The sequence below is a fragment of the Equus przewalskii genome, chromosome X, assembly GCF_037783145.1.
Source record: "Equus przewalskii isolate Varuska chromosome X, EquPr2, whole genome shotgun sequence".
Taxonomy (NCBI): domain Eukaryota; kingdom Metazoa; phylum Chordata; class Mammalia; order Perissodactyla; family Equidae; genus Equus; species Equus przewalskii.
This window is the reverse complement of record NC_091863.1, coordinates 14,847,734-14,865,796: the sequence shown is the minus strand read 5'-3', so window position 1 is coordinate 14,865,796 and position 18,063 is coordinate 14,847,734. Positions and strand designations below refer to the sequence as shown.

Sequence of the window (18,063 nt, the reverse complement as noted above, 5' to 3'; positions counted from 1 at the left end):
AGAGCATTTAAAATCTGGCTAGGGGCCCAGCCCTGTGGCCAGGTGGTTAAGTTCGCATGCTCTGCTTCAGCAGCCCAGGGTTTCGCTGGTTTGGATCCTGGGTGCGGACCTGGCACCACTCATCAAGCCATGCTGAGGTGGCGTGCCACACAGCTACAGCCAGGGGGACCTACAACTATAATGTACAACTATATACTGGGGGGCTTTGGGGAGAAAAAGGAAAAAAAATCTGGGTAATGTTCTCTCAGCCTTGACACAGTTGAGGTTATTCTCTTTTAAACCAGGAAGTACTCTGGTATCTGGACTACTAATCGTTAATAAAAAGGAACTACTGGTACATTCAACACAGAAGAATCGCAAATGCATTATGCTAAGTGAAAGATTCAAAAGGCTACATACATATAGAATACCTACACGAGACCAAACTATGGAGACAAAACCCAAATCGGAATGGGGAGGGGATTGATTGTAACAGGCCACAAGAACTTTTTGGGGTGATGGAAATTTCGGTATCTTGACTGTAGCGGTGGGTTCCTTGACTGTGCTTGTCAAAGTTCCTAGCGCTGCATACCTAAAAAGGCTGGTCTAACTGCATAAATTGTAAACCTGCCTTATTCCTTTTGTGCCATTTACAAAAGGGCTACAGCTGCCTCTTGGAATGCAGAATGGATAAGCTCTGACACAAAAATCTCACCACTAAAGCCTATTTCATCATTTTGATTTCCAATGCAGTCAGGGATGTGATTCCTAAGAAAAGTCATTTTAAAGACTAGGGAATAAGCATTTAAAATGGTAGACAAATATATCAAATTTCAAACTAACTAAAGCTATCATAGGTAAGGATTATTTTAATCTCTGGAAAGTGAATCCAAGAACTATGGATTGTTGTGCAATGTGTATTCGAGCAGCTGAGACAGGTTTAATTCATTTCCTCTTCACATTTACATTCTGGAATAGTTTATTTCATCAACTTGTTAGTTTTGAGGAGTTTTACTGTTACAGATTAATATGCAACAAAACGAATTTCTGATCATTACAGATATTACAGAGACCTCAGCATCCCCTCCTGGGTCCTCTGGGCAGAGAACAGATAAAGAGCTTGTAGACTGGCTGCAGCTGCAAGGAGCGGATGCGAATACAATTGAAAAGGTAACTTTATAACCAAAAACCACTCCTATGCGATTATTCCTATGCTATTGGCTCTTACATATTTGATCTCTGTTTCAGATTGTTGAAGAGGGTTATACACTTTCTGATATTCTGAATGACATCACTAAGGAGGATCTTAGATACCTTAGACTACGGTAAGAATAGTCTCAAAACAGTAATAGATAGTGACTTTTTCCCGTGCGATTAGGCTTTTAAATAAAGCAGTAGGAAACAAAGTGCTGGTAACTTTACCCCTTCATTGAAATGAATTCTCTTTCCTGTGGCTTAGTCAGAAAACAAAACAAACTACCCAAAGTCACTCCACACTCGAGTTTTCCCAGGCTGAAGTTGGGAAAAAGCTGAGAAGTGGCAGAAGCTGAAGGCCAGGTAGGAAAAGTCAGAGAGCAGTAGGAAGGGGAAACGGAAGAGCCTTCTGCTCTCTGTGGCTGGCTGAGAGCGCAGTGAGGACACGCACGAGATGCCAGCATGCTATACCCACATGGCAACCTGCATTCTCCTTCCCGTGTCATCCACCAGCCTCTAAGGCCGTGTCCTACTCCTACTGGGGCACAAGTGTCATATGCGGAGGGAACATATTTTTACTTAAAAAAAAAACTTAAGACTAGACAGCCAATCTAGAATTATATACTATAGCTTTTGCCGTAAGGGCTCCTAAAGAAGTATTTTGTGGTGTTGCTCTGAAGTGATCTTTTCTTATGACTCTAAAGAAGACTCTTGTCTCGTAGTGGTGGTCTCCTCTGCAGGCTCTGGACTGCAGTCTCCCAGTACAGAAGAGGGGCTCAGGGGTCCCCAGCAACCCAAGATGAAGCTTAATCAGTCCACTAAGCCGGGGGACAGAGGGAGCAAAGAGCCAACACCTTTGTTAACATACACACGAATTCTGAGTTTACACAAGGAAAACACCAGTGTTCAATGAACAATTCAAGAACTTGAAGTTTTAAAGACCATCCTTACTGAGATGCGGTTTTTTTGTACCCTGTTATTTATCAACATGTTTTAAAGGTGAGTAAAACTTACCTTTATGTATGCATTGTGAGAACCGTATTTGTGAACCTTAGTTTTGGCATCCCAGAGTGTTTTATGGAATTCTTAAAAATGAATTTTAATTTACTTTAATGAAAAGAATCAGTCCACCCTATAGCACTTGCTGGAAAGGTGAAACAATGGGTGTTTAAAAATAACAAAAAGGCTGGGAATCACTGTTCTGGATTATGCATTACTATTAACTGGTACTGCACTTAAATTTGAAAGAGAGAAGAATATGCCTTATATTTAATGTTTGATACGAATGTAAATAGAAAACTCTTAAGAAAATAGCTTCATATTTATATTGAATGTATAAATGGAGAAAACTAAGTTATTACTTGTCCGTCCACCCATTGTCTCATTATAATAAATATTGTTTTATTAAGGAGAAACAATGGTCAGTGTGAACAGGCTCCAGCACCAACATGCACACTAATGGGTACACTGTTAGCTGTTGGGTAATGCAAGTATGCCACTGCGAGGGACAGGGGCACGACCCCCCCCCCCCCCCAAAAGGTGTTGGACAGGCATACGAGGAATTGTATAACTAAAGAATATTTGTTAAAATAGTATACAACTAAATCAAATAGAACTATTTTAAGGAAATAATTTGTGGTAAGGCTAAACAAACTCTGTAGTTCCTTTTTTGGGCCTATATAAATCTAAAATAACCTTTATAAAATACTTAAGTGTGCAATAACCTCTTTTAATGCAACACTGTACAACACTGCATGCAATTACTATCTCAATCTACACACTATTTAGTCTTAAAGTTTACAAGAACAAAGTTGAGAACACAAAGAGTTCCTTACAGTTGCTGCCGAACAGCCCACTGAAGGTGTAACCATCCATTACGTCCAGACACCCATTAACTGATGGACTTAAACTTGATCCACTGATTTGCACCGCGAACTTCAAAAGGCGGATCACTGCTGTAGATGTGATGGCCTAGTTCTTCCAAAGGTGGTTCGGGATCAGCTGTGGCAAACTGGGCGGCATCCTCAATTTCTTTCCTCACTTCAACATCAATTTCCTAAAAATCAGATTCCAATTCAAGAGACTTTGAACAAACAGCAGCTTAGGTACCAACTAGTTCTACTTGGAACCTGTTGTATAACTGTAACGTTCCTACTAGCTTCAAAGATTTTATTTTTTAAATAAATGACAGAGTGATCTACACAAGAATATTTTGGAGTACAGACTTCAACATTTAAACAGACATACCCTGGCGAGGGAACATTTATAAATTAAAAATCCAAGGTACATTTTTAGGAAGAAAGAACTATGCTACTGCGGGGGGGAGGGGGGGCGGTTTATAGACTTTGCCACTATGACTGATTAATGTCCTGTGGTAATACCATACATACGTTTCCATTTACTTAGTTCATCCAGGAGTGGCAGCTTTACCTGATTGCTGAGAAAAGAGAGCCAACCTTTAAAGCTCGACTTTTAAACCACTGAGAATGACTGTACCTTTAATTCTTCAACACTGGCAAGGTTGCTGTTCACCATTCTATCCTTGAGAAGCATGATAGGGTCACTCTTACTTCTTACTTCCTGAATTTCTTCTCGTGTACGATAACTACAGGGAGGGAAACGTAGTTATAACTAAGAATAGTTCCAGGATAGCAAAGACAGTTCTCTGAAATACAACGTGGGGCCAGGCTGGTGGCTAATAGAGTGAAATACGTTTCTGAAACGAAAGAGCACGTCAATACCTATGTCACTGTGGGAGTGGCGGAATTATACTTCCAAATGCTTCTATCTTTTATAGAAAACTCTAGCTTGGCAATTCACCTGGCCTCCCTAGCATTCTGACCACAGGGGCCAAGTTTTCAGTTGCTGCTTTGATCTAGATGTAAGGGTATGAAGGAAGTGGGGGAGCCTCTTTATGTGCTAACTGGCCTACCCTTTTGAGCTCCTGACATTTTACACGTGTGGGGAGAGTGGAGCTGGTTTTTGTGTGGTGGTAACTATAAACTTTGAGGCATCAGTATGCTAAGCAGGAAATAAATGTACCTTTCCTATCTCCCTTAAAATACTTCCAATGATGTAGCACAAGGATGTAACACTAAAGCAAGGATTCTACCATTTTTTGAAAACAGAATTACACTGTTTATTTTTCCATACAAGTTGCTCTTTATAACGTTTTCCCTTAGAATTCCATTCTACACACAAAGGCTTACTATAGTTTACTTTGAATCTACTTCTTTTAATTGTGTCACACTCCGGGATTGCAGTATTACATGCCAGAGTTACTTAAGTGACAAGTAAAACTCTTATCGTCCTAGTGTAACATTTCAACATATTGAATACCTCAAGTGCCAGTTAGCCTCACTCTGTGTCAGTCAGAACACTTTCAAATTCCAATCCTCTGCTAAATGTCCCCAAATATACTACTCTACTACCTGGCCTGTTTTATGCAACAATTTCTCTCTGCAATTGTTTTCTCATGCTCACATGTACACACTATATATTGTAGGGATTTTCAGACTGCTTTCTATATTGGAACTGTACTGGGAGGCATTGCTTTCAGGCTAGACTCAAATAACTACTTGGCTAATGCAATGCATGAAGTCAGCTGGTGTCTGGCTTCAAAAGTCAATGTGGAAATGCTTTGCTTTTTCATGTGAGTAGCACCATTCAAAGCCCACCCGAGTTGGACAGCACACTCAGATTTCCCATGACCATACCTGACTCCAGGATCACTCATGCTGTGTCCATGGTAACGGTAAGTCTGCAGCTCCATCAGTATGGGCCCCTAAAACAGAAACCAAGGTTAAGTGAGACAATGGACATAACACACCAACAATCCCTAGCCTCAAATGCAGACCCTTTCGGGATCAAAGATATTTAAATCAGCTGAGTTATCAAGAATTAAGTTACCTGTTTTCATTTCTAATAGCTATTACATGTCTCATCCTTCTCTTCTGATTTTTAACAGGAACTTAATAAAAGCAGCCTGCTGCAGTTGTTTTGAATCAAAAAGGCATTTAGCATGTTATAGAGGCAAGTGATGTTAAATAAAAAATTGTCCATTTCATCAGCATTGCATTTGAACACCTCAGAGTTAATGAAGAAAAACCTATTAGAAAACAGGTATGACAGTGGGAGAGGGGATGGCTTTTATCTTCAGGGTTAACAGGCTACTCTTTTCCCCCAGTCACAGGTGAAATGACCTACCAGTGTTCTGATCCTTTTAAAACACTAGAAAAAAATACAATATAATCTCTAAGAATAAGATTAAAAGCAAACCTCTATGTCTGCTGCAAAGTATAGAAGGATGGGAGAACTGAAGATAGGCTGGGTAGGTGAATTTCCACCTCACACCCATTTCATGAATCCTGCTTCACACACATCTGGCTAGTGTGTAACCAAGTTGGCAGGCACTGGAGCTCTGATACTTAAAGCTGCGACTCTGCTGGGAACCTGGCCAGCCTGGCTGTGCACCACCAGGTAGCTTGCTCATGCTACATTAGCCCCCTTCCAGAGACAACTGTGAGCAGTGAGGGGAGGGGTGGATCTAGGATCCCTGGGTAGTTTGGTATAGTAGTTAAAAAGGAGGACTCGGAGTCCAAGTGATTGCCTTCCAATCCTGACTGTAATATGTAGTAGCTATGTATTCTTAACTGTTCTGTGCCTCAGTTTCCTCATCTGCGAAACAGGTAAAACAGTAACAACCTCACTCAGCTATGCAGACTAAGATAATACATAAAAAGTGCTTAGTGTGTTGACTGACCCATGTCAATCCCTCACTATCATCTGTTCTTTCTGATAGGCCATCCAGTAGTCATATGGAAGCACGGTGGGTTCGGCTAAGGGAGTGGTGATAAGGGGGTTTCCAGACCCTCCCCTAATTCTAAGATAGGCTTGTTCAGGCTGGGAAAGTTGACACACATCATAAACCACTGAGCCCATTTCTATGCAGGGTTGGATCCCACAAATTCTTTCAGAAACTGGGAGAGATGGTGACGATAGCTACCACTCAGGGCCTGGACCTCTAGTCTTGGGAGTCCTGATGGAGACTGCTAAGCCTGCTGCCGCCAACCTGCCATCTTAGTCATGCACTGCTTGCCATTTCCCTCTCTGCTTCACCCCCTTTCTCCCATTTTCATCACTGCTAGCCAAATCTTATTGGCATTACTTCCCAAACACAGGGGAAGTCAGTGAAAGGTAAACCTCAGGGGCATGCTTTCTGGGCTGTGGAACACTGATTTAGGGAGAACATCTTTCACTAGCTCTGATGGCACGTAAGCCTCTTTTTAGGCCAATCTCACTGTTCTAAAACTGAAAGGTCAAGATTCTTAAGACTAAAACAGCAAGACTAAGATTACATACTTTAACCATAATACTTAATTGACAGACAACAAACTTAAATGCCTATTATACAAGAGAAGTTCTGTGCTGAGCATTGTTCTTAACCTGTTCATTCAAGGGGTTTATGTTTAGTGGGGGGTGTGGAGCAGTTGGAGGCACATGATTAACCAAACCAAAAGGCAAAATAGATTAAGGATCATGATGAAGACAGGCAAAATGCTGAAGAAGCACGAGAAGAAAAGATTTACCCCAAATGGGGGCAAGGTGGAATGTCTCCCAGGAGGTGAGCTCCAGGACCACAGTCTCTGGACTGGACTCTGCTCCTGTCTTACACACCTCAATTAGCAGCTACCCCTGAATCGCGACAACGGACACACGGGAGGCATTAACTTTAAGACAGATAAATATCATTAGAAGTCTCTAGCCCACAGACCTAAGAGAAAGTCTTACCTTTCCAGATCTACAATAGGCAGCTGCAAACCTTGTCGCCTCCCGGACACACAGGATATCCATTCCATCTACCTGTTCAAAAACGGGATGGGGCAGAACATAAATCAAACTGCCTAAAACCATTTTAATTTTATATGATCTGTTCATGCTAAGAAAATAGAACTCCCCAAATTGCCTGAGATTATCAAAGGCACACACAGAAACATCAAGCCAGAGGGTTTAGCCCAGCTCCATGACACGGGTACTTACCCTCAGCCCAGGGATGAAGTCACCTCTCTTGTAATAATCAGTGCTGGCTGCTGCTCTCTCAACAGAAGTTCCCATTCCATAGCGGTTATTTTCACAGATGAAAATACAAGGCAATTTCCACAAAGCCGCCATATTGTAAGCTTCGAATATCTGACCCTGGAAGTACGTATAAAAAGTTCAAGTAGTTTCATTTTGCTATTTCTCTCTGGATGACTTCATCATCCCTAACAGCTGCTGCTCTACCTGGCAGAGAAAGCTTTCACAAAGGATGGAAAGCCTCTTCTACAACCAAGCTTTTCAGGCAAAGGAGTGTGTGTTGGGGGGTGGTGGGAAGTAGCAAGCATCACCTCTTTTGCAACTAAGAGAAGTGACACACCAAACACCACCACTTGCTTCTTTGAGGCCAAGGCAGTGGTATAGAAGACAATGGAAAAAGATCAACATGTAAAATATGCTTTATTATAAATTTACCCACTGGATAACCAGAGTGAACCACTGTCTGAGAATCAGCATCCAGAGCAGGGCCTCAGAGTGTCATCCACAGACTCGTGACTACGTGGACCATGACAGAAGTGCAGAAAGACTCAGGGCCCAGAAACTATGAGAAGAATTTGACAATGCCATGGCATCTAAGAGAATGCCTGTGTATGTTACAGCAATGGTTTAAAAACTGGTTTGCAATGGGTTAAAATGTAAAAAGGTCCGTGACCACAGACAGTTTGTGAAGTACTGAGGAAGAGCAAAGGAGAGCTCCCTCACAGGAGTGCACCCCTACACAGCACTTGTAAAGCATGCCAAGAGGTAAATCTCTAATCTGGCCATGAAACCAAATTTTTAGCTTGCCGTATGAATGGCTATTTCAACTAATAAGCAATACAGTACTTTCCTACAAACTGACCTCTGAATACTCAACACTTTGGACATAAAAGCCTAATTGTTATTAGAAAGTTAAGAAACACATACTCACCTGATTAGCAGCACCATCGCCATATAAAGTCAAACAGACCTCATCTTTTCCAAAATACTTACAGGCCAGAGCAATCCCAGCTCCCAGGGGCACCTAATATTAAGGATAACCAAGAAAGCAACCACAGAAATCCGTGAGGGGAGAAATTAATGCTCTGATTTTAACTCCTGGCTAGAATCTGAGATGGAAATTACACTCAACTCTCCCTCACAACTCTCCCTCCCTTAACCCTATCTCTGCTTACTCCAACCCCCAATATTGTAAACAAACTGGTAAAGTAACATCATTATTATATTCTATTCCAACCATTAGGCAATAACATTTCTGCACTCAAAGATTCAACTCCTAATCCTAAAGAGCCAAAAGATGAAACCTAGGTTGTTTTTTTAAAAAGCAGAATCTTAATATTATAGACAGTAAACCAAACAATCTAGTTATGATTTTATGCTGTTACTTTTGCCCTGAGCTAACATCTGCTGCCAATCCTCCTCTTTTTGCTGAGGAAGACTGGCCCTGAGCTAACATCCGTGCCCATCTTCCTCTACTTTATCTGTGGGAGGCCTGCCACAGCATGGCCTACCAAGCAGTGCCACATCCGCACCCGGGATCTGAACTGGCGAACCCCGGGCCGCCGAAGCGGAACGTGTGTACTTAACCGCTGTGCCACAGGGCCGGCCCCTATGCTGTTACTTCTTCATTATTCACTAACTGATGAGAATAAGGAGGATGCCATAAGCACAGAAGTTGGCTCTGGATTCTAACTAGGCCCCTGAGATCCTGATCAACTGCCTCCTATCTACGGCAGGGAGAAAGAAGTAGGGTGAAGTGGATGTGACGAAGCAATTAATGTACTTCAATGTAAATTAAAAGGTGAAGGTATAGCTCCACTGCTAGAGGCTCTTGTTTACTTGAGAACATAAATACCTAAAAGGAAAAATTTTAAATCAATGACCAAATCTATCTATTGAACAATCAAATGGTAGGGTAAGAATCAATAGGTCTTTCAAAGCACACCAAGTCCCCAAAGTACTAAAATACTTCAGAGGGAAGTTTCTGGGGTATAAAATAATGTAAAGACATGAGCCAAGGCCAAATCCAGGAAAGCATGCAATCCTCATCCTCAACTACCTGAGCTCCGACAATGCCATTGCCCCCGTAGAAGTTCTTGGCATACATATGCATCGATCCTCCTTTTCCTTTAGCACAACCTCCTCTTCGTCCTAGAAATGGCAGCGCACACACATACACATCAAAAACCAAATATACAAAACAAACAAAACCAGACCCCAAGTATTTTCTTAGAGGCACAACCATTAGAACTGAGAAGCCAATTTAATTATGTAAGCACCCATCCCTCTTTGCAAACATATTCCTCGTCTCCCGGTCCTTTTATAATGCAGGTCAGACCAGTCCCATGTCCTTGACTTTTCCAACCTTTCCAGCTCTAATCACTGATTTCCTTCAGATGTTAGCATGGTACTCTAGACTTTATTTTTTATCTTTTTGCCAGTTACAAACATCTTCCGCCTTCTCCCACAATAGTACACTAAATAGTTCAAGAGTCCAGGGGGTTGGGCCCGGTTCTGTGGCCGAGTGGTTTAAGTTCATGCGCTCCACTTCGGTGGCCCAGGGTTTTGCTGGTTTGGATCCTGGGCTCAGACATGGCACTGCTCGTCAGGCCACGCTGAGGTGGTGTCCCACATGCCACAAGTAGAAGGACCCATAACTAAAAGACACAACTATGTACTGGGGGAACTTGGGGGAAAAAAAAAAGATTGGCAACAGTTGTTGGTTCAGGTGCCAATCTTTAAAAACATAATAATAAAAAGAGTCAGGGCAACAAAGACAAAGGGAATGTTAAGAAGATTCCCAGAATTTAAATTGCATACATTGATATGCTTCTACTCAATTTACTTTCTATGATTGCTAGATTTCTGCTGGCATGCTTGAGTGATGATAAACACTATTCTGAATTTTATAGAGCTAACTTTTTTAAACTTTTGCCTGAGGGGCCAGATGACCTCAGAAATGGTCAGTTTACTCAAAAGCACAACAGAGGCGCCTGAGTATCAAAAGGGAGAGGGTTTTCTTTTAACTCAAAGAGTTTTTTTTTTAAAGATTGGCACTTGAGCTAACAACTGTTGCCAATCTTTTTTTCCTTTCTTTTTTCTGCTTTTTCTCCCCAAATCCCCCCGGTACATAGTTGTATATTTTAGCTGCGGGTCCTTCTAGTTGTGGCATGTGGGACACTGCCTCAATGTGGCCTGACGAGCGGTGTCATGTCCGCGCCCAGGATCCGAACCAGCAAAACCCCAGACCACCAAAGCGGAGCGTGGGAACTTAACCACTTGGCCAGGGGGCCAGCCCCTCAAAAAGGTTTTAATGTTAACTTCTAACGGTTAGCATCTTAATAGGGGATTTGAAAATCTAATTCACTAATTCCCCCTTTTTGTAAATCAATAGCAAACCTGTAAGCTCGGCGAGAATTTCTCGGACAGACAGCCCACGAGTAAAGGTAAAGCCGTGAGCCCGATAGGCTGTGATAAGATGGTCTGTGGGGTTGATGCCGGCCTCCAGGCCCACACAACAAGCTTCCTGCATTAAAGGAAGAAGCAATGATGAGTCAATACAACACACATTTCCAGAGAAAAGGCTTCCTAGACTATTATGAAACATTTGGCCTAGCAGTACTCTTAATAACCACAGAAAGTAGCTCTATTTTTCATCAGAAACAGAGTGAAGAGTAAGGCCAAGCCAGAAGCCACACACTGGCAATCCACAGATATGCTCTTTCCCTTAGCCTGTGCAATGATTTGGAAAAAAAAAAAAATCCTGAATCAGATGTCAACATTAAAATATTGCAGGAATTTCACATGAAAATTAAGATTTGTCTTCTCTTGAAGAAACGAACAACAGAACATTAGCCTCATATTTCCACATGGCACCAACCGGCTGGAACCAAGTCATGACATCCCCTGCAGGGAGACCTGTCCACTCCAGTTCACCACCAGTCCCTGTCACAATTCTCCATTTTTTGCATAGCTGGCCTTCTTCACTCATTTATTCTACCCAGCTGGTCTCTGTAGGCATTGGAATTTATAACCCTTGGCTTAAACCCACAAAACAAAAACCCTTTCCTCCAAAAGTATATCCAGTACAGGTGATCACAATGTGATAAAGACACAGGAAATCAGCAATGTGATACGTGAATAAATTCTTTAGCATAAGCTTCATAGCAGGTCTCAACATTCCCAATTTTATTCTAAAATACCCGCCTAGAACCTTTCGGATGCATAAAGCAGGGTAAAGGCCAATAAATACAAACCATATTTAAATTCATTAGTAACATAGCTTTATTACAAAACTACCACTCACCTGACCATCACACAAGTGACAGAAACCACGAATAATTTTCTGTTTATACAGCTGATCTGCCTTTAACTCCATTCGGCGGACAGTCTGCATCATCCTGTAGTATCTGAGCCCGTCCTCCCTGGTGAGCACTGTCGTGACAGGAGGGCCCTCTTCCAGCCGGTGTAGATCACATTTCTGAAATGGGATCAGACAGTTACCACAATATAAACACTGCCAACCCATTCTAAGATCTAACTCCACTGCAGCCGATATTTAACTCAAAAACCCGCAGAGGAGCACATCAGAAATACTGTATATTGCTTCTGACTCCTTAAGTCACAAAGCACACTGTGCAATGGGATAGGGTTTTGGAAGAAGGAAATCTTTCTAAGATGACTTTCACTGAAAACCCCTAGAAGTCAACTGAGTTATAGGGCGAAAGACAAACTTTCAAAGCAGCATTCTAAGAATCTTATTCAAATGTTTACCAAATCACATTCTAAATTTTGGAGTAAGTCTTTAATTTTTCAGCTTGCCCCCCAACCCCCAGAAATACTGGCAAGCTGCTAAGTAAGAAGAATAAATTCTAATTTCTGCTAAACTTCTCTGAATCTTTGATTATAGAACATTTGGAAGAAAACGGTGAAAAAGCATGAATATCAACATGTTCTACTCCAAAGGTAAAATTGTATATCAAAGTGTACCTGTGGAAAAATTAACACAAAATAAAACACCTCTTACCTTAATTTCAAACGTAGCATCGTTTGCAAAACTACGGGAGGCCACCAGCACTCTGCTTGCCTTGAAAGACCAAAATATACAAATATCAGTACTTTTTATTGTCAGTTATTTTTTAAGTCATTATTATTATTAATCGCTTATCAGGATGCAGTCCTGATATATTCATGGGATTATCTTCCATTCTGTTCACTGTGTTGAGATCTCGTCTTCCAAAATGAATCCATACTTTGGCCAATGAAAGACGATCATACCCCATCTGAAGGCAAATAGCAGAAAGAAAAAGAGGGCAAAACCCATCCACTTAGTCACTTTGTTTCCAAAGAAATTACAGTGAGAATGTGATAAAGTTAATGGCCAAATTGAAGAGACTAGATAATCTGTGGCTTTGTTTATTTATGCTATTCTCAGTCATAACCAGATATATGGAGCAAACTAAAGCTTCACTTTCAGAATTATTCTTCAAATAAAACTATGATTCAATTCCTATTTCAGGCAAACCACTTTTCTATGAAATGATCGTATAAGAAAATTATTTTAAACTGTTCAAAGTATGAGATAAATACATGAGAAATATTCAAGACAAAAGAAAAGATACTTAGCACTCCCTGACTCAAAAACAATGAACTTCAGGGATGTTTTATAATTTGAACAGCCTACATCTTAGGTAGGCTCCTCCTAAAGCCCCAGAAAGGAGAGAGGTTCTCTAAAAGTGTCCCCTTCTCGATGTTTGGGTGGCTGTCACCGCATGGGGGCTATAAAGCTGAGGGAAATGTTTCGCTTTCACTCTTTCAATCGAACATACTTGCTCACAGCAAAAGAACTCTATGTGATAGCTAAGGTCCAGGTTAGACCACAAACATTTAACCAATTAGTAGTATTGTACTATTTTAGCCACATTCTGCCACGTTTTCACATACCAATATGTAAACCAACACAACTTCCTTTCACAGAGACTTGAAGCACGTTCTTCAGATCCCACAAAAAGTACTGTTGATATATTCATACAGTGTATTACCTTACCTTCTAGCTCTGGACTTAATCTTGGTGAGAAAGGTTCATTAAGACTGACCTGCTAAGTGTACCTCCAAGTATACAAGCCAACAGGCAGAAAGCTATTAGCTACTTATCTCTTCACCCATCAATATACCATTATCTGATAAAGCCAACAAGTAAAGACAATGACATTGCTGGAGGAAAAAAGCTTAAATACTACAAATAAATGCTTCAGTTAAGTTAGAGGAGGAGAGAGTCCATTTGATATATCTAAGAATAAGTGAAGAAAATTGGGAAGAAGTAGGGCTGACAACGGCGAGGTGACAAAAAAAGGTTATATTTGGCAATTGTGAAACACGTTATTTCTGGCAGTTAACAAATAATTTTATGGGGCCAGAAATATTTCTTGTATTGCAAAATAAATTTCCAGATACAGTTGCAGAAACTGCAGTTTGGGGAAGGATTTAAAACTAGAGACCAATGACAGTTCTATATAACAAAAAGCAGGAAGGTAAGGTCAAAGACTATGACGCCAGAAAGCTACTTAGATTCTTTCTCCCCAATCTGATTATTAGGAATCTCAAAAACATGAAGAATCACTGTATGATGGGTGAAAGGAGCCGAGTTAAGTTAAAGAAACTAAAAGTCGTATCAGAAGTGGGAGTATATCATAAGTTTAACTGTTGAGATTGTTGAAAAGATTATCATTCATTTTCTCTGGAGAGCCATAAAAAGTTCTCTGTTAAATGGGATTCCTCTTTGAGAGATTATGGACAAACCTATTCAAATTTTGAAAAATAAAAACTTTTTCTAAATACATGGAAACCATTCAAATGAAAGATGAAAAATACTTCAACAATTCCAGATTCTCCCAGTGTAAATTAAAAATCTTACCTACTACTTAAAAAGCCAAAAGAATACTGGTAGTAAACAGCTCATAAAAGAAGGGGTCATAATGGAAATACAAACAGTAAGACAAAGAATAAAATTAGACACAATTTAATCTTCTGTGAAATAAGAACTTCAAAAACTCTCAACCTCATTCAAAGATGAAATCACAGGTACTTAAGTAACAAGTGCAGTGGGCTCTCCGCTTTCATTTTAGACAGACACTCTCAACTCTCTGTAGGAGGTGCTAGCATCTAGTTTCTGAAAGTTTGGTAGGTTGGCTGAAGGGTAGCAAGCTGAAGGAGGCAAGAGTGGGACAACATCCTAAGGCTGGGGCTGGCCCGGTGACAGAGTAGTGGTTAAGTTCACGTGCTCCGCTTTGGCCGCCCAGGGTTCGCCAGTTCAGATCCTGGGCGCAGACTTAGCACTGCTCATCAAGTCATGCTGAGGCGGCATCCCACACAGAAGAACTAAAAGGACATACAACCAGGATATACAACTATGTACTGGGGCTTGGGGGTGGGGTGGGGTGGGGTGGGGGGAGGACTGGCAACAGATGTTAGCTCAGGGCTAATCTTCCTCACCAAAAAGCATACCTTAGGAAGCAAAAAAAGTCCCAAGCCTTCCACCTAGCCCAACCCTGAGTAAGCCCTGATGCTCTCAAATCCTCAGAAGTGAAGACCATAATTACAGCAACATTTCCACTTAGGTCCTCTAAGATATTAAATACTACACCTACTTTAATTCACATGAGTTTGTTAAAAGGTAAATTCCTTAAACCTGTTTATCACTTATGCTTAGAAACTGGTCATTTCTGTCTTGATGGGACTAACATCTGATACATTGACTTAATTTTAATGACACTTTTACAAATCAAAGTTTCAAACCCAGAATCACTGGGAATCTGGCATGGTGTGGAACAAGAAACTTGTTCACTCCATGACAGACAGTTTCAAGTGTGTTTTCCTTCTGCTAACAATGATCTTTCTCACATTAAGAAGCATAGGTTAAAAAAAAAAGTATAGGTCTATGATGATTCTAAAACAAACACTCTGAACACTCTAAGCAGCCTATATTAACACAACAGAAACCTGACAGATGAATGAGCACACCAGACCCAAGAGCCTGAAGTGCACTGAGCACTCTGGGGACATCTCATCTATTACTGTATTACAATTTATGGGAACATTAACCCGCTGATTTGCTTTCTCTCCGGGGGGGGGGGGGGGGGGGCTGCTATTAAACAGGGTTTCAGCCCAGACACACTTAATCTAGGGTTAATACATAATTCTTCAAAATATTTTTCTCTGTGCCATAGTATAATTAATGCCACATACACAGGCAACAGGAGAAACACGCAAAATAACCAAAAGAGGAATGGCTCAAAGTAAGGAGCACTAACTCTTTCACTGTCTCTCATCAAAAAAAAAATAAGAGAAATAAATGTTATGCACAGGAATCCATTTCTACTGTAATAATCTTTTCTCTAAGAATTGTTGACTGAGTGAAATTATATTCCACTCTTGTTTTATCCAGTTAACAGATCACTGTAACCCCAAATTCATTTCTATTTGATTTGGGCTATATGATTTTTGAAGAAGCCACAGTTTTGAGGTGAAGATGAAGTGCAATTTGTATTTCATGCATTTCATTGCTGGAAGAATGGAAAACACAACCAGGAGTATTTTGGACAGTGGAGGGACTGAGGCTCTAATTTTAAATAACTTGTCTCTGCTCATAGGGACACAGGGGTGACGGTAATTTGAAAACTCACAAATTCGCCTTTTCCTGTAGCACATCACTGATTCTATCAACGCTTTTCTAATTTAGTCCTTTAAGATTAACATAATACAGAACTAAGGTCCTGTATAATGTTGAAAATACGTTCCTATTACCTACATTCAACTAAAAACTGATGTTGTGGAGATTAAACAGCCCAGTGCCTGGCATATATTAAGACCTCAATAAATGTTGGATATATCATGTGTATATGCAGAAATAAATAACAGCGAAACGTGCTTGTCCTCCAGGTAGATCCAGCTACAATTTAAATGCTAATAACTGATTAATCAAATTGTGGTTTGTAGTTATTTCAGTCAATGGGATTCCCAGCGGAGTCCACTTCCCACCTTTCCATGATCTCTGCCCATACTACCCAGAGTTGCCACGAAAGTTCGGGAGAGTTACTAGAGCCAGAACTGCAAGTGAACGCTTGGCTGCAGTTATACGGAGTGATACTACCTCTCAGTGCCCAGAGGGCAAAACGCTCGCAGCTCAGGCCTTAAGCACGTCTAAAGGCCGGAGCCATAAATAGTGCTAACCCCTAACCCCACCCTCGGAGCACCACCGCTGTTTTCTTCAGCTACTTTTACTCTAAGCGTGTGCGTGTAGGCGGGAGGGTGGCCTTCTCTGCGTTCTGCTTGGCTGCTTTTTAATTGATTGCCAAGATAAAGCTCCACGCTGAGGAAGGAAAGGGGAGTTAGGTTGTTTGTGGGGAGCTTGGCTCTGAAGCCCCTACAGAGCCGAGGGCAGGTGTTCAACAAATATACACCAAAATGGACACTCAAATAACAATTAGCGCAGTTGGCACCTCCTAGGTACCAGGTGCTATCTGGAAAGGTTTACATGTGTGTCACTCGTTTAAGCCTCATAACAACCCCAGGGTGTAAGTGCTCTTATCATCTCCATTTTAGAGATGAGGAAACTGAGCACGGGGATGTTAAACAACCAACCAAAAAAATGCAACTTGCCCAAAGTCATAGGGTTAGTAAACCGTTAGGCTGGGGTTTGCACGGAGCCGCTCAGTCTCCGAATTCCACGCTAAGACATACACGGCCTCTCGGCCGAGAGGAGTAAAGTTAGGAAGATCTGCAATGAGCGGGCCGGGAAGGGGGACAACTGGAGACTCGAGGGCGCCTAGGGCTCCTTTCCTCTCCGCAGTGACCGAAGGGGCGCTTCTGAGGCACCCCTGCTAGGCCGGCCGGCGCCCAGCCCGCGCTGACCTCCAAGCGCACCCTGCCGAGTTGCCCCTCCCCGTCGGGCCACGCGGCCGCTCCTCCGGGCCAGGAGCCGAGCGCACGGCGCGGAGGTAAAACAAAGGCCTGTAGCTCCCCGCGCCCCACTGCGCTCTGGGCGGCGCCCCACCGCGCGCCGCGAGGCCCAGCCGGACCTCCCGCCTCTGGCCGTGCCTCGGCCCCGCTCGCGCCCCACCCCGGCCCGCTCGCGCCGCCTCACCGGCTTCTGGGCGACGCCCGACAACACACGGGAAACTGCGGCGAGCATCTTCCTCATGGAGCGCGGGCAGGGACGGCAGCTGCAATTCCCACCGACCTAAAAGTTGCTACCCAGGCCTCTCCAAGTCTCCTTCAGGCGCCCGGAGCGGACGCCACGCCTTAACCTCGGCGCGGCGCGACGGAGACGGAGAGACGTCATGCGCCGCGCCGGGCCGCGGGCCAACCAGGACGGTTCCCAAGGCGTTCCCCGCCCACCCAAAGGGCCCACGGCCGCCCATTGGGTGTCGGCCCCAGCGCGGGCGGGGCTGAGGGCTCCTTTCGTCACCACGCAGTGGGCGGGTTAGGAGCCCGGGACCTGAAGGCGCCTGCGTGGGAAAGTGGGGCCCGCCTTCCAGGGTCCCGCGGGAAAAGCGCCTCTTTCTTAGATTTTGCGCCACAGATTAGCCGTGCGCGATTGGAAATCGTACAGGCCAGTCCTACCGTGCGCCGAGTCCTGCCGGTACTGCAACTTTGCAGGCTTCGCTCAGTATACAGGATGATGATTAACAGCATGGTCGGTGCCAAAATACAGAACATCTGGTTTCTATAAATAGTTCTGCTGCTAACTTGTCTTTAAGAGATCGTGTAACAGTTGTAAAATGCTGCCCTTTTTACTTGAGCTAGGATCCAAAAATC

The 18,063-nt window shown here is 42.6% G+C and overlaps 2 protein-coding genes across 3 annotated transcripts in view; one reads left to right on the top strand and one right to left on the bottom strand.

The window, feature by feature from the left end:
* The window catches only part of MAP3K15 (mitogen-activated protein kinase kinase kinase 15), a 123,153-nt gene extending 121,170 nt beyond the window's left edge, over window positions 1–1,983 (top strand). Inside the window, exons 27-29 of the mRNA XM_070604218.1 lie at window positions 1,040–1,149; window positions 1,228–1,304; window positions 1,896–1,983. Of these exons, the coding sequence (XP_070460319.1) occupies window positions 1,040–1,149; window positions 1,228–1,304; window positions 1,896–1,983 (275 nt within the window). The remainder of the gene's footprint in view (window positions 1–1,039; window positions 1,150–1,227; window positions 1,305–1,895) is intronic.
* PDHA1 (pyruvate dehydrogenase E1 subunit alpha 1) lies at window positions 941–17,645 on the bottom strand. Of its 2 annotated transcripts, XR_011535900.1 has the most exons (12): window positions 17,390–17,618; window positions 12,275–12,334; window positions 11,555–11,728; window positions 10,648–10,774; window positions 9,308–9,399; window positions 8,180–8,272; window positions 7,213–7,368; window positions 6,964–7,035; window positions 4,890–4,957; window positions 3,670–3,778; window positions 3,009–3,229; window positions 941–1,991 (listed from the first exon to the last, which is right to left on the bottom strand). XR_011535900.1 is itself a non-coding variant. In XM_070604217.1 (11 exons), exons 1-11 carry the CDS (start codon window positions 17,444–17,446, stop codon window positions 3,065–3,067), a joined length of 1,173 nt encoding a protein of 390 aa, XP_070460318.1. In that variant the 5' UTR covers window positions 17,447–17,645; the 3' UTR covers window positions 941–3,064. The 2 variants fall into 2 exon arrangements, 1 of the variants encoding a protein (XP_070460318.1); XM_070604217.1 differs by having other exon boundaries at window positions 941–3,229; window positions 17,390–17,645.
* Between the last annotated feature and the right edge of the window lie 418 nt (window positions 17,646–18,063).

What these genes read in the sequence shown, in the direction of transcription:
- PDHA1 (XM_070604217.1), bottom strand. Translation starts at nt 17,446, where the DNA reads ATGAGGAAGATGCTCGCCGCAGTTTCCCGTGTGTTGTCGGGCGTCGCC. An exon ending in GTCACTTGTGTGATGGTCAG is followed by an intron (nt 10,775 to 11,554) that starts GTGAGTGGTAGT and finishes CCTTTAATGCAG; the next exon opens with GAAGCTTGTTGTGTGGGCCT. An exon ending in ACTTCATCCCTGGGCTGAGG is followed by an intron (nt 7,036 to 7,212) that starts GTAAGTACCCGT and finishes GTTTTTGAACAG; the next exon opens with GTAGATGGAATGGATATCCT.